The 27,725-nt window shown below is 36.0% G+C and overlaps 1 protein-coding gene across 1 annotated transcript; it reads left to right on the plus strand.

Moving 5' to 3' along the window:
* The first annotated feature begins 1,946 nt into the window (after positions 1 to 1,946).
* On the plus strand, positions 1,947 to 27,725 carry LOC105209146 (muscle segmentation homeobox). Its single transcript, XM_011179391.3, has 2 exons — positions 1,947 to 4,105; positions 25,818 to 27,725. Exons 1-2 carry the CDS (start codon positions 2,722 to 2,724, stop codon positions 26,153 to 26,155), a joined length of 1,722 nt encoding a protein of 573 aa, XP_011177693.2. The 5' UTR covers positions 1,947 to 2,721; the 3' UTR covers positions 26,156 to 27,725.

The following is a 27,725-nucleotide window of genomic DNA, read 5'->3' on the forward strand; positions in this document are numbered from 1 at the left end:
TTCACACATACATAAATATCTTCCATTGCAGAATCTTATTCGCATCACATAATGCTTTTCATATAATCCATTTGCTTATCCAGTACTCAATAATTCACTAAAATGCATATTTTTATGAAATACAAGTATTTTGAGTAAACAAAATTGCATGCTAAATAAGTGTGAAATTCATATTCAATTTTATTAAAATTCTATTACCATTGTAAATATATAAAATAAAACCTTTTGGTTTTGAGCGCAACCATTACCATTTATATTACCCTTATTAGCTACCTCTATAATAGATATATGAAGCACAAATTTATGCCATTTACCACTTCCTGTAGGGTATACATACATATTTATATATATATGTATGCACTTACTTATATATGTAATGTAAAAAAACAACCAAAAAACTACATTGCGGAGACAATAAATGCAATTAGAAGCAATCGACGCTTTTAAATGGCTGGGTGACAACATTTCTCCGCCTTTAGAGAGCATTGATGTAATGCAAAAAACAACACAAGCACTCAGTCAAGGCAAAGTAAAACAAACTCACCACAGCACACCACACTGGAAATTATTGACTACTTCCAGCGCTTAGCGCAGCTGAGTGAGCGCAACTAACGGATTGTATATGGAAAATGTCGGTGTGTGTATGTGTAGAACTGAGTGAGTTGAAGTGCGACTGCATTTACGTGAGCACTGTGCAAGGGGCGGTAACCAGTGTGCACTTCCAATTGCCAGCCATCAACTGTAGTAAGTGAGTGAGTGAGTGCGCGACTCGAGTGGGGAATAATTGCATTTGGTTTTTTATATCTATGAATATCCAATAGATACACATACCGTTGTTGAACAAAGTAAAAAAAAAATATGAAAAAGTCGGAAAAAACTTGAGAGTAGCCATGTATGCAATAAGTGTAAAAGAGCGCGTGAGACCGTCCAATTAGTTAAAGGCGGCGGTTGTTAAGTGTGAAAAGAATAGCAAGAGCGCACTGTATTGTGAGAGCAATAAAAAATTACGAATTTTTTTTTTAATTTGTTTGACGAGTATTTGTTATGTTTGTTGTAAGTTTTATACCTATTATTTTATTGGGAAATTGTTTTAAAAAATTTTGATTTTTAAATTATTAAAAAGTATTTTAAAAAAATTTTAGTTCCTAGTTTTCACCAAAAAAAAATTATCTAAACTATTGCATAAATATTGAAATTTGTATATATTTTTTTAAATTAATTTATATTAAAATTATTCGCTGAACTATTGCTGTTATACAACCCAATTGGTTCGATTTGTGTTTAACATTTTTATTTAGCTCTATTTCATCTATTATCTATTAATAATAACAATTACAAATTAAAGTTATTCAAAAGTCAATTGTTTTTTAATTGAAGTTCGCATCTCGAAAATATAAGCAGCTTCACTAACCATTCTTCTGCCGCTCACCCATCGCTTTACTGCAATAGTCTAACACTTCTCTTGTTTTTGTTGTTGCGCACATAAACCAATTAGAAGCAATACACTCTTGCGCTCGAGTGCAAGTGTGGCGCTGAATACGAACATATCTGAAAAGCTATAGCCAACACGCTCGCACTTACAAATTAGTGCTAGCATTAATACTGGTTGTTGTTGTTGCTGCTACTGTTGTTGTTACTCTTATAGGTGGTAGTACATGCCTCAACGCTGTATTTCATTGAATGGTCGTTTCGACTCATATGACTGGCCAACAGCCTGCCTTCCACCCTCGTCGAAGGCTTGCATGAATGGCTGGCTGGCTGGTTGTCTGCTCACCTATTTGGAGACACACACACTCACAGCAGCGTTCAGTTGTACCACCGCATAGCAAACCGGTCCGTTGTGTGTGAGTGTATGTTGATGTGTGTGTGCATATTGCGCGGAGCGACCACGTTCGCTCTGTTTCTACAAACGCCACCAGCCGCTCAGGCACTTTGGTTTGTGAGTATTAAAATAATTCAGTTGTAGACCAGTCGTGATCTCAAGCGGATGTGTTGTCCGTAGTAGTTCGTTCGTTTGTACACGCCGCACGCCAGCCATATGTTTTACCGATATACGCTAAAGGCAAAGTAAAAGCCAACGAATCGATTAAGCAGTGACAAATCGTTTGGTTAATAAGTGTATTGAAAACAATTTTGAGAATATTTTTTCTTGTATATATGATAAGAAATAAGCAAAACGCCGGAATTGTGTTACAAATCAAAAATTAAAAATAAAATAATAATAAAGAGTAACACACACACACACCACAAAACAAACTGGTTTTAAAATCCTGACTACTGATGAATTGTGCAATTGTTTTTGTTGTTGTTACGTTAATGAGTACGCGCGCGCACGGTCGCATTAGTCATTAATTAAAAATTAATTAAAGCGCTTTAGTTGAAAGCTAACAAATTTGCGATCGAACAAAGGTGACAAGCCAATTTGAGCGTGAAAAAGCGAAAAACGAAAACAAGAAACCAAAATTGAAACAAATTGCAGTGAGCAACAAAAAAATAGATTGCAAAAAAGCACAGCAGTGTTGAACAGATTTAATTTTTAAACCCGTGTCTGAGACTGTAAAAATATGCACTGTTTAAAGTCAAGCAGCTGTGCACTGTGACATGTTTGCTGACTGCTTTTATAAAATATTATAAAAAAAAATTATTATTATTTAAAAACTAATATTGTGCAAAATCAATAGAACAGCAGCGCCAAACAGATACTCGCCACCCCGCTGCCCCATGTTAAAGCTGTCATCCACAGGAATGACTGTCACTGGTTTACGCACAAGCATGACAAGCCCGACGGTACCGCCGCAAACAGCGTCCGCCGCCATCACCACCACCATGACAATGACCAGCCCCAGCACGCTGGTGGTCAGTCCCGCACATTTAATTGGCGGTAACAACAACAACAGTAATAACATCAGTCCAAATACAAATCTCAATCGTAGCGGCAGTAATAGCAGTCCAACATCACCTTCCACACTCCTCTTAACGCATCAGCAACAACAAACGTTGCAGCAACAATTGCTGCCGCTCCATACCCAGTCAACGCATAGTCATCCGCATCAATTGAATAAGACCAGCTCACGTTTGAGTAATTTCAGCGTCGCCTCACTGTTGGCCGATACACGACCAGCCGCAAATCTATCGCCAACACGCACCCACAGCGCGGACGCCATGCAAATGGAGCCGCGCAATTTGTCCAGCCACACACCAGCCGTCACGTTGTCACCTGTTTCACCGGCAGGCTCCTCACCCGCCTCACCCAATGCCGCACACAGCGCGCAACCGTTAGCGCCACATGCCGCCAACCATCCGCCACAGCATCAGCATCCACACGCGCACTTTCATTCCGCCGCCGTTGCACATCATGCACATCTCTTACATGCCGCAGCAGCCGCACACGCGCAACAACAGCACGCCGCCGCTGTGGCGGCCGCAGCAGCAGCACAACAAGCTGCCGTTGCGGCAGCGGCTAACAGTGGCGCGGCGCCACATTTGCACGCCGCAACGGCACATTTGCGCCACACGTTGAGTAGCAGTTCAGCGGAAGCGCCCACAAATCTAGTTACCACAGAAGGTGGCAGCAGCAATGCGCAACATCAAGCAGCTGCGGCGCGCCTTGGTTCACCCGCCGGCCACATGAGCGGTCCCAGCGCGGACACATCCTCCTCCTCATCTGCCACTGCAGCGTTGCTGGCGAAACATGAACGTCACTCGCCCATCGGCAGCTCGGTGGATTCAGAGTTGGAGTATGATGATGATTACAATGAGCACGAGCACGATGGTGAGCATGAACATGATGAAGAGGAAGACTCGATAGTGGATATTGAAGATATGAATGCGGATGATTCGCCGCGCTCGACACCGGACGGCATGGATAGCAGTAAATCGCCCGAAACACTTAGCGGTCATATGCCCAACTCACCGCATTTGCTCTCACCAGCAGCACTAGCGGCCTCAGGTCATGTACCCATCCGGCCGACACCTTTCAGCGCGCTCGCTGCAGCCGCGGTGGCGTGGGGTGGCATCGGCGGTGGTGTACCATGGCCGGGTGCGCGTCAAATGCCACCATTCGGGCCACCGGGCCTCTTTCCAGGACAAGGATTCGGCGGAGGTGGTAAGTGGAGATTCTTTCTTTATACTTCTATTATTTAATTAGTACATAAAGTTAGTGAAGTGGGAGAATTGTTTGGTTGTGAAAAGCCGTCGGGTGGGCGAAACTCCATATAGAAATGTTTGTTAAAGAAATGTGTTATAAAATGAAAAAATTTAGAATTAAATTTCAAAAGCTCAGTACGCTTTATGAAAATATAAAATTAGAATTGCTTATTTCGTATCAAAAACCGACTGATTAGAATATATATGACAATAATTTTTTTTAAAAGCAATATGAAGGAACTTAAGGTACAAAAGTTCAATCTGAGCTTTCACTATTATTTCAATCTACCACACAAAAATAAATTAGACCCTCTACAAATGTTGAATAGCTATAACAAGGTTCCTAAGGAACATAAATTCAACCTGAGCTTTCACTATTAATTCTCTCTATAATACAAAAAATATAAAAACTTCTTTTATTGGCTCAAAATCAAAATATTAAATCTCCATAACAACTATATCCCACAATTTAAATTTCAAAATTGCTTTAAAAAGCTTCAAATACTTCCCAAACCATTAGAGGCTCTAATTTATAAACCTCCCATTCAATTTGCCAGCAATTGAGTTACTTCATTTACAATTACTAACGCACCCATTAGTTACGAATTTCCTTAGTCCCAAACGGGAAAAGAAGAAAAAACAACAACAACAACAATGGTAAAACAAAAACTACAGAAATTTAAACAAAAATTTTAATGAATTCCGCAAATTCCGCCGCAGCTAACCCCGACAGAAGTGAGCCAACGAGCGCTTCATTGACTCATTAAAAATTATTTGACAATTTTATTCTTTCATTCCATTTATTTACTTTTATTTTTGTTGTTGTTGGTTTTTATTTTATACACATTCAAATGCGAAAAGCTAAAAATAAAGCGCGCTACTGCTGTCGCCATTAAAGACACATCGCAGATGAGCAAATGTACACTGTGTCTGTCTATGTGTGTGTTTGCGGGCAGTAAGTAGCCAGTAAAACAAAACCTATTAACAATAATAACAACAATAACAAAGCAAAAGCACCATTAGCTCAAACGACAGCGGGAAGAGCAGCAGCCAAAAAGCACTCAAGCACGCACTCACACATATACACACTAGCATATATGTAGATATACTGTAATTGGATAAGCAATATGTACTGTGCGGTTGGCTGGTTGATTGGGCGGCTAGCTGGCCATTTGGACACTTATTGTGCGACTCCTCCGGTTGGTTGTTGTTGTCAATGCTGATTTTCGGTTAACCATTTGCTCTTGCTACGCGGCAAACAATTACAATTCATTGTTTTTCAACGTTTGCGTTTGTTTTATTATTGTTGTTGTTTTACATTTTTTATCTGAAATGTCTGCAATATCAATTGGACTGCGCGCAGCAGAATGGTCGCAAACGAGCAATTGTGTGCGGCTGATTGGAGTTAATATGCAATTATGCGATGGGGGCAGCACAACAACAACAACCACAACAATAACAAGCGAAATACCACAAAAATAATAAAAACAAACTTTTTTCAGTAAATGCTTTCCGCTTCTGCTTGCCTCCAGCAATTGCTGCGTTGCCGCGCCCAGTCAAAATGCGTGCAATTATCATATTAAATGCAATAAAAAGTCCATTTGGGCGCTGTCACACAAGCAAACTGCTAATAAATAATCGGATAGATAAATATGTAGAGCTATTTGCTGCAACAAAAATCTGGCTGATTGGCGCGTCGGCATAGCCACGCTCTTCCGGTAGTCTATTAAGCGCGCGACATATTAATGCTAAAGTAAATATAATACACAAAAAAATATTTTTTTTTTCATCCTAAAGCTGTAACTGTAAGTGATACTTCTGCCACATTGCAACTTTTCAGCCGTTTTTGTTACATAAACGCGCTTTGATGCTTATCTTGCCACACACTTAATGCACAATTCACACTATTTTTGTGCAACAATTTTCGCAATGTATTGAATTTGCATATTCTTAAATAAATATACTTTCATATATGCAAAAATTCTATATACATAGCTAAAACGATGTGGCAACCTTTCTCCCGCCAACTTGCCTGCCTTTTATTACCTCTACTACCACTTTTGAATACTCTAGTGCGCCTATTTTCAAGTTTATAAACAATATTTGTGCCTTGCATTTAACTAACTAACTAACTGTGGTTCAAGCAACTTACTTGCAACAGCGCTTGTCCAACCACAGCGTTGCATTTTTGCCAGAAAAACAGAAAAACTTTAATTGTATGCAAGCAGCCACTCACTAGGGACAAAAAGGCGCTGACGCTCACACGCGTTTTTGTTGCACCCAACACTTTGTCAACGATGCGGCAAAGCGCGCGATACAAGCGCATTTGTGTGGCACCTTTCCAACGAACGGACGAACCCTTTTGAGTGACAAGCAAACGTTTTGTGGCAGCCAGTAAAAGTAACAAAAGTCAAAGTACCAAGTCCACTAGAAGTCCAAGTCCAAGTCCGAGTTAAAGAGACAGCTACTGTTTCAATGTAGAAAAACGTGTGTATTTAGACTCTGTATATGTGTGTGCGTTTACCTTTTTTTCATTTGTGAAAGTCCAATTGCAGCATAGACAATTGCCACAACTGCTAAATAAGCGTGGAAATACTCATGTCTATTGTTGTTGTGCATATGTATGAGTTCATTTCACCTTTTCAACGATGGCATACAATATGCATGAAGTTCTTCTTTATATAGTTGGATATGTATGTTTGTTGTTGTTGTAATGCATAATTTTGTACCTTCTGGTCTAAGCAACTGTGTCCACACACTGTGCAACATAATTTTATTGTATTTATTTACTATGCACTGTAGTGAATTTTGTCTAATGACCAGCAGAAGCAGGAGCACCGACTGATGAAGTCTTTAAATTACTGCTATTCTTAAATTTATGGAGTTGCAGTGATTTTTGTTGTATTTTATTTGCATGTGATTTTGAATATTTGTATGAGAATTATTTCAGTATTTATATGTATAATGAAATCTCATTCGGTTGAGATCCAAATTGAACATAATCAAGGATTTCAAAATTCTAAAAAAATTTTCCAAAATAACGTTTCCCTACAGTTCCGACAAAATCGAGATATCCAACAAATTAAAAAACAAAATATTTTTAAAAAATTTCGGAATTAACAACTGTCTTTAAAATTCGTACCAATAAAATATTTGTATTAAAAAAAATTATTAGAGCTCCTCAATCAAATTGTTTCTCCTTCAGCGACGGCACTTTCTTTCATCCCTGACCCCAGGGACGATTTAGTGTCACATTAAATTGTAATTGGACTTTTGGCCACGTACCAACGAGTACAAAAGCGGCAATAAGTTCATCAATGCTGACAGCAACAACAAAAACAACAACAGCAGTGGCAGCGGGAGTGCAGCCAAAAGGACAGCAGTCAGAATGAATACATGCAAATTTTTATAAAAAAAAAATATTTTTGCAGGTAATTTAGTTGCTGACATTGGCAATGCAACTAATTCCGATGAAAATGGATTTTTCAACAAATTTGAATGCCAGCGCGAAGCTGAAGCGAACAGGTGCACTGTCGCAAGGGCACATAAGGTTGACCAACCAAGCGCAAGCACACATATAGACAAACAACAGTTATAAAAAGTGCAGCAAATCAGCAGCTTGTCAACTTTTTCTACCTTAGCGCATCGCCACTTGAAGTGTTCGATACTCCTCTATATGTATGTATGTGTGCCGCTACCGTTACGACATGTACGATGTGGCACTGCCACTTATCCAACATTTATCCATTTGTTTTGTGTGTGATGTGTTGTTCTTTGCTATTTGTGCTGTTTGCGCTGCGGCTGGATTATTGTCAGCGCTGCAGGTTGCCATACAACTGAAGTGCCGCCGCCGCTTTTGCCGAGCTGTCACCGCCAGCTACATACATACAGATATGCGTCCTTTGTGTGCTATGCACAAGTGTGAGGTACTTAGAACCTCGGCAGGTCTCACAATGCAACACACACATACTCACCCGCTCGATAGGGCCAATTGGTCATAGCCGATAGTTGTTGTTTTTGTTGTTGTGAGTTGGCAGTGGCTTGCATAGCTGCAAGTTAGGCTCACTGCCACATGTCAGATTGCCACTTCAGATAATGCGAGAAGATTATAGCCGCATTGCAGCCGAGTAGGCGCACGCTGTGGCAAATGTCGTAATTTGGCTACTGACTGTCACTGCGCCGGCCGTTACCATACAGGTAGCGTTGATGTGTGACAAGTGGTTGGCGGCCGTCGGCAGCTAGTCGCTACTGTCTTCGGCAAGGAAAAAATGAAAATGTCGCGCTTATCTTCAAATGTGTTACACTTAATTTAGTCAAATTAAATGATACACTTTGTAGTCATTTAACGTATCTATTATTACATACTTGTACAAGCGCTGTTTGAGGAATGAGTGCTCGCCACGTTGCTACTACTGACCACACACATGCACTTGTTGAGATCTATAATACTCCCTCACACAGCCACGAATCGCAGATAATACTACAATAAAAGCAACAAAATTACAACTACAAGTTAAGACATCAATGGCATTTAGCTCCACCAGATGAAAAAAAAAACTACACAAAATATTCGTGTTTTTCAGCTGATGAGGCCATAAAAAAGTGTCGCATTTAAAGGCGAGGAGACAAAGCAGCGTTGTTCCAATAAAAAAAAGTAAACTGTAAAGGTCTAAATGACAATGTGACAAATGAAATAAAAAAACAGCAGCAGTTCAGTCGACAACAACACGAACAACTACTGCTGCTACTATAAAGCGCACTACAATTATGCCCCCGCGCCTGTTGGTAATTAAATATTTTCAGCTGGAAATTTTTTCGTAAATAAGCCAAGTTAATTGGGCGCTGCATTGCAAGGCAATGCGCCGAAAAAATGTTAATTTTAAATAATAATGGAGAGAAAATAATGCGCGCAAAAGGTGCAAGCCGTTAAAGCTGTATGTGGCAATGGAGGTTTACTTGAAAAAAGCTTACTGCATAAAAACGGCTAAAAATAACGGTATTATTGCACATTTTATGAAGGAAAACATTTTTTTAATTGTATTATTGTGTGGTTCTGCTTAAAATTTTACACGGTCAACAAATTTAAAATTTAACAAAAATTATTGAAAAAAAAACATTATTGACAAAATGAAAGTAGTTTTTTTAATAGTTTTTCTTCATTAAACCATTTCTTTACAAGTATTAGTCTCATAAAAAATATTATGAAATTAAATTTTTTTTATTTAATTTGTCTTAAGTCATGAGAATTATGATTTTTGAATAAAAAATTTCACTTCTCTTTTTTATGTTTTTTATTATTTTAAAATTAACAAAAAAATATTTTAGGAAATTGAATTTCATGAAATTATAATTTATTTATGTAAATTATAATAATTTCCATTCGATATTCAATAGGTATTCACTTTTCGTATTAATAATTTAATATTTCGCTTTACTTTTCTTATAACTCCACCCTGGCATTTCAGGCTGTCTATCTACTACAATCCATAGGATCCATAGAACATCATACAATTATTTAAGCATTAAAAAATTAGTAAGAACACATAGCAACACTAGCAGAACGAAAAATTTCCAAAGAAATTCTGCAAACACACCTCTTTGCAAGATTTTCAAAAATTTTCACGTGAAAAATTAGCTGCACCACCTTTTTGTATAACTCTTTGCTGACTAAGAAATTCAATTAATTTAATGCAAATGTGCACACGCAGTGAATAAACATACATACATATGTAAATACAACTCTGAGTAAATATATTTACATATATTTAAACTTACAAGTAAATTGCATTTCGATGCGTTCAAATGCATTTGAGCATGTAATTTTATATGTAGATATGTATGTATAAATTTGTTTTTGCTTGCATGCACATTTATTTGCCTTGTCGGCGCACCCGCATTTTTCGCCAAGCGCAAAGGTTAAGTAAATATCTTAAATCAAATTAGCCAAAGTACGAATTGCCTGCAATGCAAATTATGCGAAAGAGTGGCCGCTCCAGCCAGGCATATAGTTATGCCGAGAACACAAATGCAATGCAATGCACTCACTCAATCAGACATACATACATATGTTTTGTATATTATATTATATAAGTGAGCGGCATTAACGCTTATGTGTATTTGGGCGGCGATAGCAACGACCTAGCGGTGCATTTGAACACGCATGGACACACACATACATACATACTTACATATACAGTGCGCTACAAAGTTGACTAACCCCCCTTTAAGCAACAACAAATAGCACTTTACCCCTTTTTTTGCTGCTGTTGTTGTTGTTGCCGCGCGCTTAGTTGGTATGCAAATGGATGTAAGCGACTAATATGGTCTTATATGCTGATTTAATGCAAATAAATTTTATTTGGCACAACATTTTTCTTCATAAAGTTGAGTGGCGGCGATGTCGGCTGCGAAAGCTTTGCCTGTAAATATGCAGAAATACATACATATATGTATACATGTGTGTGTGTTTGTCTGCCATTTGGCATGCGAAGTGTAAATTTGTATATGTGGCATGCCACTAGCAGTGCAAGTATTGTTGTTGTATGTGTGTTGCAGATGGCGTGCAAAATGCAAATATTATTAGAAACGCCCTGCCACATCGCCACCAACAGTCAACGGTTGGCAATTTGATGCGCCAACGCGTCACCATCATCAACGTCTTGGCGGTCAACAGCTACAACAACAACTCTAAGAGTTGTACAAAGAGTCAGCACTAGCGCCGTAGTGGTTAAGTGGCCAGACGCCATCACGTGCAACGGCAACAAAAACAAAAAAAAAATACTAACAACAAACACCAGCGCCATCACCATCACCAACACCATCTCCAACCAAATCTGCCATCAACCATCAACACCTCAACTTTCAACTACTGCTTGCCGGTTGCAACTATCAAAGTCAATTTAGTGAAATTGCTGTAGTTGTTATTGCTGTTGTATGCGCCAAGTGTACAACAACAACAACAAATGATTATGTTTATACTCATTTTGCGAAAAATTCGTCTGCTCGGTTGCGTGTGTCCGTTGCGCTTGACGTGGCAAGCAAGTGTTACATACATACATTAATATGTACATATACGTTTATGCTTCTATTGGGCGTCAGCTCATGTGGCATGGCTGCTTGGTTGGCACTGTGGCACGTCTAAAACTGTTTACTTAACTTACTTACATATTGTAGGTGGGTTGTTAGCAATCGTCCGTCTTTCAGTTAAGTCACTTAACAAAAAACAAACAATAGCAATAACAACAACAACGACAACTTGACTTAAGACACACCCTCATTGTGGCACAGCTAATAAGCTGGCGCCCTCCACCATAAGCAGCAACGCAAACACGCCAACCACTTTCCTCACCGCCCTCACCTATCCATATTTGTATTAACCAGTTAGCAAGTTTATGCCACAACAACAACAAATTGCATACAATAAACGTTGCAATGTGTTTATTTGGCGTATTTATTTGTTTGCTTTTATTATTGTTATTGTTATTTAACATATTTGTGTGTTGTCGTCGCCTCCATTATTTTGCTATTATTTGCCTTGACGTTTGTCGCGCAATTTCACATGCAATAGACTAATTTGACTGCAATTATATATTTTTTATGATTTTTGCATTTTCTGCTGCTGCTTCTTCTTCTTCTTGTACTACTAACTTTTATTTGTATGTTAATTATTTTTCACGCTTATATTTTGTGGTATTTTTATCGTTTTATGTTATAGAGACATTTTATTGCTATTGATTTTGTTGGCCGTAATTATATATACCTATAGAAAAGCATACATACATATATAAATAACTGTTATGCAGCTGCAATGTCATCAGCCAGCTAACCATCGATCACCAAGGTGGTTAACCAGAAAGATGTGCCAAAAGCAGCAAGCGTGGCAGCGCTTGTTATAACTACAATTGGTTATTTGCACTTTCTTGTAATTGCTGTTGTTGTTATTCTTGTTGTAAATTGCAAAAATTAATTGGTCATTTGTCGTTAATTGCCATTGGAATGGGGTTTACGCTCCTACCAAACAAATATGTGCAGGCGCGAGTGCATGTGTGTGTTTGTGTATGTGCGTATGACCAATGCGGGAATCACACGAACGCGGACAACAGCGATTGGTAGCCGCACATACGTGCTTAGCTGGCTGACGAACGAGTATGATGGCGATCGTGAGGCGCTGCTGTTGGCAATGACGATGAAGATGACGAGTACGTGTACACATTTTCGCTGAAAACAAGTAAACAAATGACAGTGGCAGCAACAACAACAACGCCAACAATGCTGTTTCTGCCAATGGCCGAAGACGCAGTGTTGCCACACACACGCTTTGACGCTACAGCTGCGGCAGTTGTGTCATCAAAATGCAACAGCAAGTGTGTGTGTTGTTGTTGTTGTTGTGTATTTACTGAGATGTTAAGTTCAAAATGAGCGAAACACTTTGTCGCCGCATATTTTGTGCTGCTGCTGCACTACTGTTGGCCTGCTGGTGGCATGTGTCTTTGGCTTGCGGCATGCATTAGTACGCGTCTCGCATGCCACAGCTGGAAATTGTGACATTTAACTACCATTTAACAATCAGTCAGTCAGCGCTTTGTTCGTTTGTATGTATGCCGCCGCAGACCGTTAAGCGGCCCAATCATTGCTGGTCTCTTTTAACTTATTTCTTTGTATTTCCTCTATCTTTACCTTATTTTGTTTTATCTCACTACATTTTGGTCAGTCAATCAACTGCATTTATCTCACTTTTGCTGGCAACTGCGCTGCTGTTGCTGTCGTGGCAGTCACTTTTCACTTGCCACAGCATCTATTTGTTGTGTGCCCAAAATTGGTTGAAGTATTTTCAATTAATTTGAGTTCTCCAGAGTGTTGTAGGCATATTATGAAATCAACAACGAGCCATCAGCGAGCGTCAGCAGCGGCTGCGACAGCGCTGGCTACGTGACGCTCGGAAGCGCGACGCAACATTGTACTGCTGCTGGGTATCTAACAGTAGACACGTCTCTGTTTTGCTAGTTATTTTGTTCCGCTTCTTGTTGTTGTTGCTGTGCTGAGTGTGGAAAAGTTTCTGGAAAATGAGTTGAATTGCGCTGCTGCAAATTGCTCGCAATTAGTTTTTAATTAAAGCGTTTTTTCAGAGGACACAACCATTTTATATGCTTAATAATTGCTGTTTAGTGTAGCTAATCTATTTGTTTTGCTTACATTTAACTGTTATTATTGTTATTGTTGTATTGCTTTACAACAACCAGCGTTATATTACTCAGCCGCATTTGGCTATTTTGCAAGCCCAGCAACCGGCAATTATGCGCTCAGCTGCTGCCTCTGTTCAGTCCATCACTCAAATGGTGGCATGCAACAAATGCATACCATAACGAGAGAGCCACAGTAAAAACCATAACAAACCCTAGCAGAAACTTGCTGTCATCCATCTTACCAACTTTTGTACATATATATAACAGCTATTGATATAGGTATCATGCAGATCGGTCGCCAACAAAATGCTTGCCACATGCTGTATAAAATACATACAAATGAACATGCATGCAGTTATGTTGGCAATCGTTGCCAACTGATCGATCGCATGAATTGCACGAATTTGAGTTGTTGCGTTTATTCTTGTTGTTGTGATGTCATAACTTCGCTGCTTTTTTAATTAATACCAAATTTGTCATGTTGCACGTAACTCCATGTTTTTTCGCCATTTTTCACGAGCATGCGAAACATATCACTAACAACAACCAAGCTGTTGGCTGTTGGCATAACTGGCGAAATTCGTTTTCTAACCGCCGACGGCTGTTAGTTGCACTATGTTGTTGTTGTTGTTATTGTTGTTGTTATTGTTGTATTGGTGTTTGTGCGGCCCACCAGTGCCCAATATGTCAATTATTGCTCGAATGCATTTCGTTAGCAATGCGACACCCAGTGCTACTCTTGTTATTGTAGGTGTTGTTGTTGTATTTTCGTTTTTTGCCCACAATCTTGTCATGCCAAAAACAAAAGCTGTGTATTAACTATTGCTTAATTGTTTTGCCATTTAATTACACATGTATTTATTGCATTTGTTCATACAACTTTTGCTAACAAATAGTTTTGTGGCAATTACAGTGAGTTAATCTGTGGTATGCGCCACAAAAGTCAATTGCACCGCTTGCACGTTGTACATGTGCGTCAGTCGATCGACTCGGCTGCCTTTCGTTAATGTGCAATTAAATTTATGTTTTTTTTTCGCATTTTATTTTTTTTTTATTTACGGTTAATGGAAAAATTACCGCTGCGCGTGTGTTTGTGTGCGTGATTCGCGTGTGATTGTCTCACAAATTAATTTTCAAATTGCAGAAATTAATTTTTAATGGAAATTTAAACGCCAGCAATTTTAATGATTTTAACATTAATTAAACATTAAATATACGTGTAAGCCGTTAAATAATGCGGCGAAAGGGTTTTTATGGCAAATTGAAGAATTGCAGGCGTAATCGGGGTTAATTAATAGTTATGCTATAAATAATGATATAGTCAAAAAAATGCGCTTAAAAATTAAAAACAAATCGTGTAATTAAGTTTTTAAAAAATAATTAAAATTATATTTTATATTTTTTATTTAATGAATATGGAAATTATAATGAATTTATATATATGACTGCAACTCATTCGTATTTTATTGGTTCTACTTAAAAAATAATAATTTTTATATTCAAAAGAATCATCAATTTGATTACAAAGATTGCTGAATTACTTCAAAAGCTTCATGATTGTCCTTTTTAATATACAATTTAGTGGCTAAATTCACATTTCTTGGCAAAAATGCAAATTTTAAAAGCTTTTAAAAGCTAATATAAAATTGATTTTCCTTCCTCATACTTTAAAAATATTGTTAGTGGGACAAGGCACAGATTTTATAACGACTAATTTCAAATTTAATATTTTTAATATAATCTTGCATAATCATCTTGAGTTGCATCAGCAATTTTTAAGTGAATTTTCACAATCTCGAGCAACTATGGTACAAATAGTTTTTTTCTCATTTATTAAAAAAGATTTTGAAATTCAATTTTTAAAATTTCCACATTCTTGCAGATAATTTTTATAAAAATAAAGTTGAATAATATTAGTTTTCTTAAACGAAAATGTGAATAGCGAAAGATAGAGAGCTTGAAGTTATTTAAATACATTTTAATTTTATTATTGGCAAATAAATAATAGACATTATATATGAGAATATATTTTCGAAAAATTTGGTAAATCCTGTACCTAACCTAAAAAAAACGATTTCTGTCTTATATGAATACTCTATATATTTCTTTACTGAATCTGAATTTAATTAAACTAACAAATAGCAAATTTGCATTCCTAATATACATAATTACAAAAAAAAACGAGTTATAAAATTCAAAATTTAAATTTTGCATTTCTTCATTAACTGTCATCAATTACGCTCGCAGCTACCGCAGTTGACAGACACACCAATCAATCAAGTTTTATAGCACGCCAAACCCCTTTTTGCCAAGCAAGTGAGATAAAGTTTTGTATTAGAAGAAACAACAAAAAATATACAAAAAAAAAACTTTCGAAAAAATCCTGTATATTTTCTCTTGCAACACGCCAATGCCAATGCGCGCCTTTTTCCCAACCAGCACTGCCGCTTAACCAAGCTCGCTACAACGATTGTGGCATATTTGGGTGCACACGCACTCACACACACACACACGCGCACAAACACAAGTTTGCATGAACATGCACACTGGAGGCGTTAATAACTGTCACAAAACGACATTAAAGTGTTAATGCATGGCAGCGATGCCGAGCAGCAGAAGAGCTGAGCAACTCAGTTGTGGCAAAGTGAGGCGAGCCGGCAGCGGCAGCAACAGCATGCAAACGAGCAACAATCAGCGCAGTTGTAATGAAATTAGCATATTTAACTTCAACATGTCATAATCGCCGGCTAAGAGATAAAAATACATGAATGCATTTGTTGTGATCGCCGATACGCTGATACCATTTAACGCGCGCTGCTGCCGCCGCATATGAGCGCAAAATCAGCAAGTTGAATATACAGATGCTGGCATGTATATATATGTGAATGTGTATACGTATGACTTGCTGCGTTGGCAGACGGCAATGATGCAACTGGCTGCTTGCTTGCTACCGTGCAGCAGCCAGTCAACCAGCCAGCTAGCAAGCGCTTAAATTGCCCAGCACGCACTCGTTCCCAGCACAACTACGCCGAACACGCAAACGTATTAATTTCGAGCCGTTTTTGGACTTCCCTGAATGTCTGACGACGACGACGCCGATGTATACCGCGCCGCACCGCGCTACGCTGGCATTGCCAACTTGTTGGGGACCGGCTGGGCGTCTGGCTGCCTGGTGGCTGTTGTGGCATGCAGAAATGCTTAAAATTGCGAAGGCGCAACTATTTCTGCGATACGCCGCGCTGCGCCGCCACTCATACCTTCCTAGTTGGCGGTTGGTTATTGGCTGCCGCGCGCCCCACTCGCCGCCATACACGCGCGCTCGGCGAGTAGGAATTTCAACGTGCAACATATGCCGTATGCGGGTTTGCAGTTGCATTTGCGTGTATTTGTGTGTCGCGACTCAACTGCGTAGGTTGCCGATGCGCCAGCTTGTCGACCACCGCGCGCCGCCATTGCCGCCGCTCTCCACTCTCCACTGATTGTCGCATTGAATGCGCGTGAACACGATATCTTGTTTGGTCGTTTGTTGGTGACTTTTAGCTTAGCCATTGGCGATTAAAAATGCACTTCATTGCTGTTGCATGCACATGCACAGCGGCAACAACAACAAATTGTTTAGCAATTGCCTGGCAGTCAGCTGCTCGCCAGCCTCCACAGTTGCAGGTTGCTAGTAGCTTTCGCGAATAGTTGTTGTTGTTGTTGCTGCTGCAGCTCGCGTGCAGGACCCACAATTGTTGACATTTTGCTATAATTATTTGTTATTATTGTTGTTGTCGCTAGCATACACAGCGCGGCAAGTTAATCCTTCTTGCCACATATGTGGCATGTCTGTATGTATGTCGCCATTGCATATTTGCGCTATTTAGTTGTTGTTGTTGTTGGCATAAGTGCCTGCGTGTTGGTATTTTATTGCTTTTACGTCATTACATTGGCTAATTAATGTTCCACAAACACCAAACAGCTCAGCTCCTCGACTGCCTGACTGCTTGACTGGCTTTCTGCAGTCATTTAGTTAGCTTGCTTGAGTTCTTATGCTGCCTCTGCCTTTGTGGTTTTTTTAATTCATTTACTTGCAGCGTTTTGTTTTGTTTTGCTTCTCTCTTCATTTTTAATGATTTCCTCATTTTTTTATAATTGTTGTTGTTGCTGTTTTCAAGTTTCTTCCGTGCTTTTTGCTCCATTTCTTATTGGTCTTACTTATGGCGCACACACTTCTTGACCATAAAATGGTGCAAGCTATGCGAACATACACACATACATACGAATATGTATGTGCACAGTATAATTAATGTTTGCATGTCTGCGTGTGTGTGCTGTGTAGCGCTGTCCTCCTCATAAACAATTGATTTGTTCGTTTTGATATGTGGCGCTAGGTTTGTGTGTTTGTGTATGATAGGTATACATATAACTGTGCCCATAAAAAGGGCGTTTGCCATTTTTTGCTTCACCTTTCATTAACATGTCAAAATATTTTCATTGCCGATAAGCCTTTAGCCATAAGACTTACACATGTGAAAGGAATAGTAGGGATTATTGGGGTATAATATGGGATATGTGCATACATACATATGCTTATATGCATATTAAAATAAACAAATTACGATTTTTAATAGCTTGAATGGTTATTTAAGAAAATTTATGCAAGTTTTTGCCTAAATATGAATCTATAAAATTACAAAAAAAAAAAAATAGAAAATTACAAAGTTTATGAAAAAATATTTTGGTTTTAATATTTTGCAATTTTTTTAAATATTAAAATATAGTTTTCAAGTTATAAAAATGTTTATATATTTAAGATTTTTACAAAACAAGAATTTTAAAATTAAAAAAAAAAAAAATATTTTAAAAATTAAAATCAGTTAAAAAAGTTTTGGAATTATTTTTTTTCTTTTCATTTATTTTTTACTAATTATTATATTTTTTTATAAAGTAGAATATGAATTTTGAAAATTTTTTATATATAATTTTTATCAAAAAAGTCGCAGAATTTTATATATTACAAATTTAAATAATTTTAAAACAATAAACTCCACCAAACCAAACTCCATTTATTAGAAAAAAAATATTTTTTATTAAATATTGAAGCATTTTCTACTCAGCTTTATTTTAAAAATATTTATACCTCTCCCTTTATTAATAATTCATAAACGCTCTTTCCACAAACAACGAAACCGCTATATTTGGCATTTTGCTTTAATTTATTTACAAAATTAATAAATTTTTATTAATAAGCGCGACCACTTATTAAGTGATATAGGCTCATATAAATACGATATGAGCTCATAGTTTATAAAGCATGAACAAATCAACGCCTATTTGTGCATATATAATTTGTAGCCCAAACAAATTGAGCACTTAATTTATGAGCTGAAAAACCAAAAAAATATTTTTGTTGTTATGCTTCTTTTCTTTATTTTGAGTATTATTTTTTTCACTTTTTTATTTTATTGCTGATTACTGACTTTCATACAACGGAAATATTCCCACACATTACTATAAATCACTTAACTACAAAGCCGACCAAATTAAACGCGTCGTACACACGAAATTAACTGTTCAATATGCTAAACAATGGGAACCAGCAGATAGCTAGTGGATCCCTAAAATGTGTATCATAACCTTTTTCTACATTGCGTTGTTACCTGCAACAACACTGCTTGCTTGTACGTATTTAATTCATTCATATTTATGTTGTCGATGCTCGTAAATGACATTTTCTGGTTAAAGAAAACCCCTTTTCGATAATTTTAATTTTCATAAATTTCGTTTTCTTGCCTTTTGTACAACTTATTAAGGTTTGATTTTTCGATACTTTTCTTCTTTTAATTTTGTTTACTTATATATTTCGTAAATTATGTGCACTCCGCTTTGTTTGCGTTTGTTCCAGTAATGATCTTTACTGCAGCTTCCATTTGTATTGAAATGTTTGTTATTGCTTTATCTAGCTTTACACTTCAGTGTTGGTGTGGTTGTTGTTATTGTCGCTGTCGTGGCACACTCTAAATTGCATTTTATTTATTTGTTTGAGCGTTTTTTGGTGGGTCGTTAGATGGAGAGAGATATGAGAAAATGTGTGAGTAGCCATATTTATGCCCAGCGGCTAACGCAAAGTGGTGGGAATATAAACTAGTTGTGTTAATATTAGTTTTGTGTAAGCTTTTTTAGAATTTAAGCTTCTTAAACAGAGTTACAGTCAAAAAAACTAGTTTCCATTAAAAGTAACTAGGCGGAAACTTGTCCGAAAAGCACTAGTCCATTATTTATACATTAAATACTTAGTTTTACTACTTTTATAAAGTTTTCAAAATTTCTACATTTTTACAATACACAACAGCATCTTTTCTTCTCTTCTTCTTCAGTTCTTTTCTTTATAATTACCGCTACACCAATACTTCACTACTTATAAATATATATTTCTTCTTTTAATGCCACTGCTAATGCGCCACTAACTATCAGCCATAATCATTTCCGAATTGTTTGAGGGCAGTTATTGTTGCTTTTGTTTTCTTATGTTTTTTTTTATTTATTCCATCATTTTTATTTGTCTCAATAAAATCGTTGGAAGCTGTGAACCAAACCAAAAAACCAGTTACAGCATTTCTTAAAGCAATTTTTGTTTTTGTTTTGCTGGTTTTATATATCTCGTTGTTATTGTTGTTGCTCAGTGTTGATTGTGTGACTTTGGTCTCTTCATTCCCCATTGTTTCGTGCGCTTTCAACTGCTATTAAATGTCTGTGGCTCTTTAACTGCTCGACAACACTAAATACTGTCTCAATAAACAAATACAAGTCGGTTAGCCAGCGAGCGTGTTTGTATGTATGTATGTGCATACATAAATATTCTACAACAGACACACAACCTGTCCGCTGTTCGCTGTGCGCTGTGTTTTTTAATTAAATTCATATTAAAGCGAGCACACCAAGAACAACGCTGCAAACGTAACTTTGACATGTCACACTAATTACTTAATGGTCCCATAATGCTGCTGGAACGCGCTGCGGTTGTTGTTGCTCATATGTGTATATATGTTTGTAGCTAAACTTTTTCAATTAATACATGCTACCAGCGCTCGCCGTCAAGTCTGGGGCTCCGTTTAGCGCTTAGAGCGAACGAACGAAAGGCGACACACCTGCGAGGCTGCGATGCGCATGCGCAGCAGCAGCGGCTACAGCGTACACACGTGATTCCCAACAGGCACACATATTTTCAAGTAGCATCTTCTATATGTATTGATATACATATATGTATGTGTACAACCTGCTGCAATGCTGCGGGTCTCGTGCGCCACATTTTTTGTTCTTATTTGAGGTTTTGACTGCTTACACTTGGCAGTTTAGATTATTATTATTATCAGCATTTTTATTGTGCTTGTTGTTATTGTCATGTATGTAGTTAGTGGCTGCATCTCTGTGTGTCACAACAAAGACAACAAGCAGAAGAGGCAACAATTAAGCCTCAACCCGTTTCGTTTTTGTTTTAATGTAAATATATATACATCTGTCTATATATGTTTGTTTGTCTGTCTGCTGTGTGACCGAATTGAAATGTACCCAAATCAGCTCGGCAATTTGAATGTGGAAGCTGCTGTTGCTGCGCGTTGATTTCAATTTCCAAGAATTGACAAGCGTTGCATACAACAACAACAACAATGTGTCGTTAAAGTAACTACAACAACAATGTGACCACTGTAGACTCCTGCTGCTTATACCTGCGTTCACCTCATTGCTTCTCACTACATAACTGCTTCGGCAGCCTCTTTCCCCCCTCGCTGCCGCTTGCTCAGCGCGCTTGCGCTTACTGCTTTGATGACATTCATTTGATTACGTTATGACGATAACATGACGTGACAGCCGTGTGACAAAAGCGACGACAACAAACTAAAAACAATCAACTAAAATAATAATAATAGCAACAACAACAACAAAATATGAACAACATTCCTGCAAGCAGTGAGCAGGTCGCAAACGCATCTTCTCCCCACAAATGCTACATGATGGGAAATAACCCAGTAGGCGAAACTTGCTGGAGACATGAAAATTCTTTCTGAAGAAGTGAAAAAAAAAAATTTTTATTTTTTATTTTTTTTTTTTTAATTTTTTATCATTGAAGACCTATTATATATAACCTCATATTGTTTCCTCAAACCAACCACTTATGTAAGCTTCCATTCAAAAAGCATACAATTTACGTTTTACTGGGTTAACATTGAGCACATTCACATATCTAAAGCACACATGTCACTACTCCACACACACACACTCACACACACAAGCCAGCAAGTATGCCTGCACTTGCACTTGCACTCCTCTTTAGGGACATTGTACAACTAAAAGTTAAGATTTCGATTTAATGGCTGGTGTGGCTTAATTAATTGACAATTAAATTGCTGCTTGTGTTGGCATTCATTGCAACGTAGGAGAACATATGTAGCATCAGACATCAGACAATTAAGTGGCAAACCGCAGCAAGTTAAAGTTGAAATATATCGAAATGGTACATGCACTCGTTTGACTTCACCATTTCCAGGAATAAATATTTTTGTTTCTGCTGCAATGACATACAAATGCATATATACATATATATATTTACATACATACTTACATGGGTGGATATGTGGTAGCTATAAATTGTGAATTATTTATGCATATTTCTCTTTTCTTCTTGTAATCAAAGACACTCTACATGCCTATATATGTATATGTGTACATATTTATATGTTTGTATAGTTGAACAAGTGAATTTGTGAGTTATATTTGAATGCTTTGAAATACATAAAAAACGATATTTTGCGCGCATGCGTGGTATTTAAATTGTTTGATGCATATGTGGCAAGACTTATAGGTGACTTGAGCCGCTTGTGAAGGAGTGAAAAATAATAAAAAAAAATTTAAATTAAAAATATAAATAAAAAAATTTTTTCTCACAAATTTTTATTAAAAAAAATTTTTCTCGTATATTAGAAAAAATAATAAAAAAATATTTATACTTTTGTGTATAATAATAAAAAAATATAAAAAGATATTAAATAAAAAATTTAGTTATTAAAAAATAAATAAGTATATATTATACAAAATTATTTTTATAAAAAAAAATATTTTTTTATTTTAGACATTTTTCATCTCAAAATTTGTATTTCCTTTAATTTTTTTCAACCATAAATTATGGAACAATTGCTCTCAAAATTATTTCTTCAAATTTTTGGCATTTTTTATTTTCGAATTAATATTTTTTATTTTTTATTTTTTGCCATGTGCTTTATTGTTCTTTTTGTCATTTTTGTTAATGCCAGTTGCGCTCTGCCGCACAGCACTTTGCTCACGCTTCACGCTCGTTGGCATTCCAATTTACAAATTCAACGTTTAATTAAAACATAACAAAAAGACGCAACAATGACAGCGGAAAATGTAAAATGCTGAGATGAAAAAAAAATACCAAAAATATTTTTTTATGAAAGTTATGCAATTAAAAATTACAAAAAAAATAAAAATACACTGGAAAAAATTAGTGTGTTTCATATAATAAAATTCGAATTTTTTTTTGTTGCAATTAAATAAATTAAATTCAGAAATTTAAAAGAATTTAAGGCAAAAAAAAAATTTAAATTATTAATAACATAATTAAATATTAATTGAATAATTATGTATTATACATTTTAAAAATTTTCTTAAAGAAAAAAATTCAAATATTTTTTTCACTTTACCCAAAATACAATCATATCACTGAAGTATTCTCTCCAAATATACAAAGGAAACTAAGAACAAGCAACAACAATAAACAATTACCGCCACGCCACGCATTTAAGCAACGAAATTGTGCATAAAATTAAAATGTTCCTCCTCATTTTCAGTTGACTTTCCACTTGATTTATTGAGTGCGGCATTGTTGTTTTTACTTTTTTTGTTTTTCATATCAAAATATTTGTGTTTTTATGTGAAAGCATTTAAGCAGCGCGTGCACAAGTTTCTTTGCTGAAATTCAGAATTGACGCTCAAATAAAATTATAGTTTCATAATTTATTGAAAATATATCTTAATATCTGCCTATCTACACAGAAACATACACACGCGTTCACTTTAATTTAGACATAAATTTCGGCAACAAACTTCCACTTTTGTGCAATATGCGCTTGAGTCCTCCGCATCTACCACAAGCAGCACTTTCATGTTAAATTGCTCATCATTTACGTGCGACCCCATTTGCTGCATGCCACAGCGCATTCCTGACGCATCTCTGTGGTTTTGCATGAAAATTGCACGCAGCCAACCCCGCCAACTCACTAGCCCTCGTGTGTGCGGCAGCATCTGCAGCGGCCTTTCTACCCATGCAGCTGGGTATATCATTAAAGTTGTTGGTTGCTTGCTTGTTGGCATTGCATTTTCATTAACATTAAAATGCCACGCCAATATGGGCATGCCGCACATTGTTGCTGTGAAATCAATGTCACACAATTGCAAGGCGAGCGTGGCAAGCAGCAGCAGACAGCATACAGTACACTGTGGCATTAATGTGCTCACTTGTTGTTGTTGTTTTTTTTGCAATGAAATAATTTCAAATTAAAATTTCGCGAACTTTACTTTGTTGTTGTTGTTTTTTTATTTATTTTATTTTATTTTTTGTTTTTGCATTCACTTGCAGTGAGCAGCAGTTTTGTTCCGCTTTTCTCATACTTTACCCAAATGTCTACACACCGCCTTTGTTTTCGCGCTTTAGCGTGTACGTCACTCAGCCCATCGTGTGACAAATGATTTGGACAGCAAATTTATTGGCCACTTAAATAGCGACTAAGTGTACTTTTGGCGTGGCGCAAAAAACACCGCCAGCAAAAAAACGTATGTGTGTGTGCGCAAAAAATGCAACAACAACAAAAAAATTAAACACAACAGAAGCAACATATTTTTTACAACAACAAAAAGTGTTTTACAACAACAATAAATTATTTACAACAACATTTCACTTGCAACTGCATTTGTTATATTCATTTAGTTCTTAGCGTCACTTTGTTGTGTAGTCGACGCTTGACTGCATTGCCCTGCCCATCGCGTTACTCATACGCCATGTTGTCTCTCAATAATAGTAATAAAATGCATGCAAATCTGCGCATAATTTTATTTCGTTGTTGCTGTCGATTATTTTTATTGTTGTTGTAGTTTGCTTAAAGAGTGAATTTTTATTGTTGTTTTAGATTTTTTTTAATTAAATTATATTTACGGCAGCGCTTGTCATCGCCACATTGCCGTCAACGAGCGTTCGCCTAATTGATTTTCAATTATATGCAAATAATGCTGTTGCCCCTATAATATATACAAACAAACATACATACATACTTTTATATATGTATATATATATGTATACGGGTTTATATGCATATTCATCTGTATGCAGCGCTCGTGCCAGCAATGAAAGCAGCAAGTAAACTGTAATGCTGCTAAATAAATAACAACAAAGTAGCATGCAACAATAGCAACAAAGACCGAAACAACAACAACAACAACAACAACAATAGTAAAATAGTAGCAATTCCAAAAGTAATTCAACATGTTCACATATCGTTTTAATTGAATTTATTTTTAATTAGCGAAAGTATTTATTCGTGTTTAATTGACAATTGTCCGTCCGTCCGTCCGTTCGCCTATCCGTCTGTCGGTCTGACGGTCTGCCGCGCGGCTGTACGGCTAGTTGCGCGCCGCCTTTGTATGTCTGTCGTCGCTAATCCGCTGACTGTTTGACTGTAATTGATTGCTTATTTTTAGTATTGTTTCGCATAGTTTGTACTTGTATGCGCATGTTGAGTGTTGACAGCGCTCATTTGTTAAGCAATTTACAATTTTGTGCTTTTTTCCCCTGCCTTTTTTGCAAATAATATAAATACCATAAGTGAAGTTGACAGTTTTAGTTGCTGTGTGAGTCTCTAAATGAAAAAAAAAAAAAATCAAAAAGAAACGAAATCAAATGCTAGTGTCTGCTATTTAGTTGTAGTTGTTGTTGTTGCTTTTATGTGCAGCTGCAGACAATTTATGCAAAGTGTTGCTTCAATTTGCATATGATTTTGGTTTTTTATGCGAGCTAATTGTTTTAAATTGAGGTGGGTCTAGAGTTTAATGTGACCTTTTTGGAGAGTCAATGAACTGCGGCGAGTTTTAAAAAATCATTTTCAAGCAATAAAAAAGTTTGAAATGGTGAAAAAAATAAGTTCTTATAAATTAAAAAGTAAAAAAAAAATATAATTAAATTTAAAATTATACAAATTTAAACAAATAAAAAGACACTTTTTGAGTACAAAAATTTTATTGAAAAATATTTATAATGAAAAAATTAAAAAAAAAAAAAATTTTGGGGAAAATAAATATTAAATATTTTTTTAATTACCACATTTCGCCTTTTCACACACCAAACAATGCTACCACTTTCTATATATAAATATTTTTACCTTTATAAACCAATTACTCAAAAACTAATTTATTTCCTGTTTCTCTCTTCTCTCCCTCCAGACAACAACGAGCCGCCACGCATCAAATGCAATCTGCGCAAACACAAGCCAAATCGTAAACCACGCACCCCCTTCACCACCCAACAGCTGCTCTCGTTGGAGAAGAAATTCCGCGAAAAGCAATACCTGAGCATAGCCGAACGCGCCGAATTCTCCTCATCCCTGCGCCTCACCGAAACCCAAGTGAAAATCTGGTTTCAAAATCGACGCGCCAAAGCGAAACGACTGCAGGAAGCCGAAATTGAGAAAATCAAAATGGCTGCGCTGGGACGTGGTGGTCCGGGTGCGCAATGGGCGATGGCCGGTTACTTTCATCCCAGTCTAATGCATTTGGGTTAAGCAGCGAAGCCGAGCGTGTGACGTACTAGTAGCCAAATGGCTTAGACCCAGTTCTTACATAACACATTTCAAAACTGTTTTCATTAGTTAAGCGGCAGTGCGCAGTTTATTTTGTGCAACACTGTTTAATTTGTAGTTTCTAATTTGATGGTTATGTATTCGTAGTTTAACTTACCCCAATTGCTGTGATGTTAGCGCATTTTACATTGTAACTGTAAATATATATATTATATACATATAAAGTAAAAAATTGAATTTAATGAAGATTCATTAATTTGTATAGTATAATTTATAAGAATAAGTTATTTAGTGGAAATTGTAAAATAGAAGCTTTGCAAAAAAAGGGCACACAAACTCAGTTCACTCAGCAATGAAAATTTTTTTTTTAATTATGATAAATTGATTAAACAAAAAAAATATGATTCGGCAATAATTTGATGATTTATGGCGGAATATTTTTATTTCAGAATATGCATTACAATTTTTGTAAAATTATTAATTTCTTAGCATTTTTATTTTTTCAAAATAATTTTTTGTTTTTGTATTTTAAACTTTATGATTTGTTTAAATTAATTTAAATTTTTATTTTTCATTTACTTAATATAAACTAATTCAATTTTTTTCTAAAAAAAATAATTTAATTTAAAAATGTTTATTATTTTTTTTTAATATTATTATTTTTTTTTATTTTTTATTCATACAACAACTATTCCAAAGTTAGTTAGCCAACAACAAATAATTATTTTTATTGTAAAAAAATTCAAAATTGTAAATAGCATTACCATAAATGTTGGCACTTAACACAGATTAACTCCACATAAAGATATCAAATTCATGAGCAACAGATGCGCAAACAAAGCTTGGACGAAAAAAAAAAAAACAAAAAAAAAATATTTTCTGCTAAAAAATTACAAATCAAAAGCTGAAACAATATAAAAAAAATAAAAAAGAATAAAAAACAACACTAAAAAATAGCAAATGAAAAAAGTCAACAACAGCATCCAAATACATACATATAAACGGAAATACAAAAATCATTCTCTAACTTGTAGCTTTTATGTAAATACAAACACATGCAGTTAGTTAATCAATTAGTTAGTTAGACTAGCGCTTAAGTAGTTGTATATATATTTATGTAAACACGCTAATACAATAAACAAAAATGCTGTTAAAAATAATTATGTAATTAATATTGTATTATTCTATTATGATTAGTAATCAAAGATTTACAGCTAAATAAACGCATACATAACAAATAAGGCACTGTAATCATAAACAAAAAAAAAACTATAAAAAAGAAGAAAAAAACAACAACAATTGCAAAATATAATTTATTATTAGCACTTAAAATTATTTAAATAAAAACAACTGTACATCTACATACATACCTACTTATTTAACTAGCTATAAATAAACGTAAATACCTAAAATAGTTATGTTAATTCGTAAGTTGAGAGAAAACAAGTCGTGCACATAAGAATATTAAATTAATGAATAAAACAACAAAATCATATTAAAATAAGCATAAAAAAACAGAATAAAAGTGAAAGCCTTTTTGAAGAAAAAATCA

The sequence above is a fragment of the Zeugodacus cucurbitae genome, chromosome 2 (genome assembly GCF_028554725.1).
Source record: "Zeugodacus cucurbitae isolate PBARC_wt_2022May chromosome 2, idZeuCucr1.2, whole genome shotgun sequence".
In the NCBI taxonomy this organism is placed as follows: Eukaryota; Metazoa; Arthropoda; class Insecta; order Diptera; family Tephritidae; genus Zeugodacus; species Zeugodacus cucurbitae.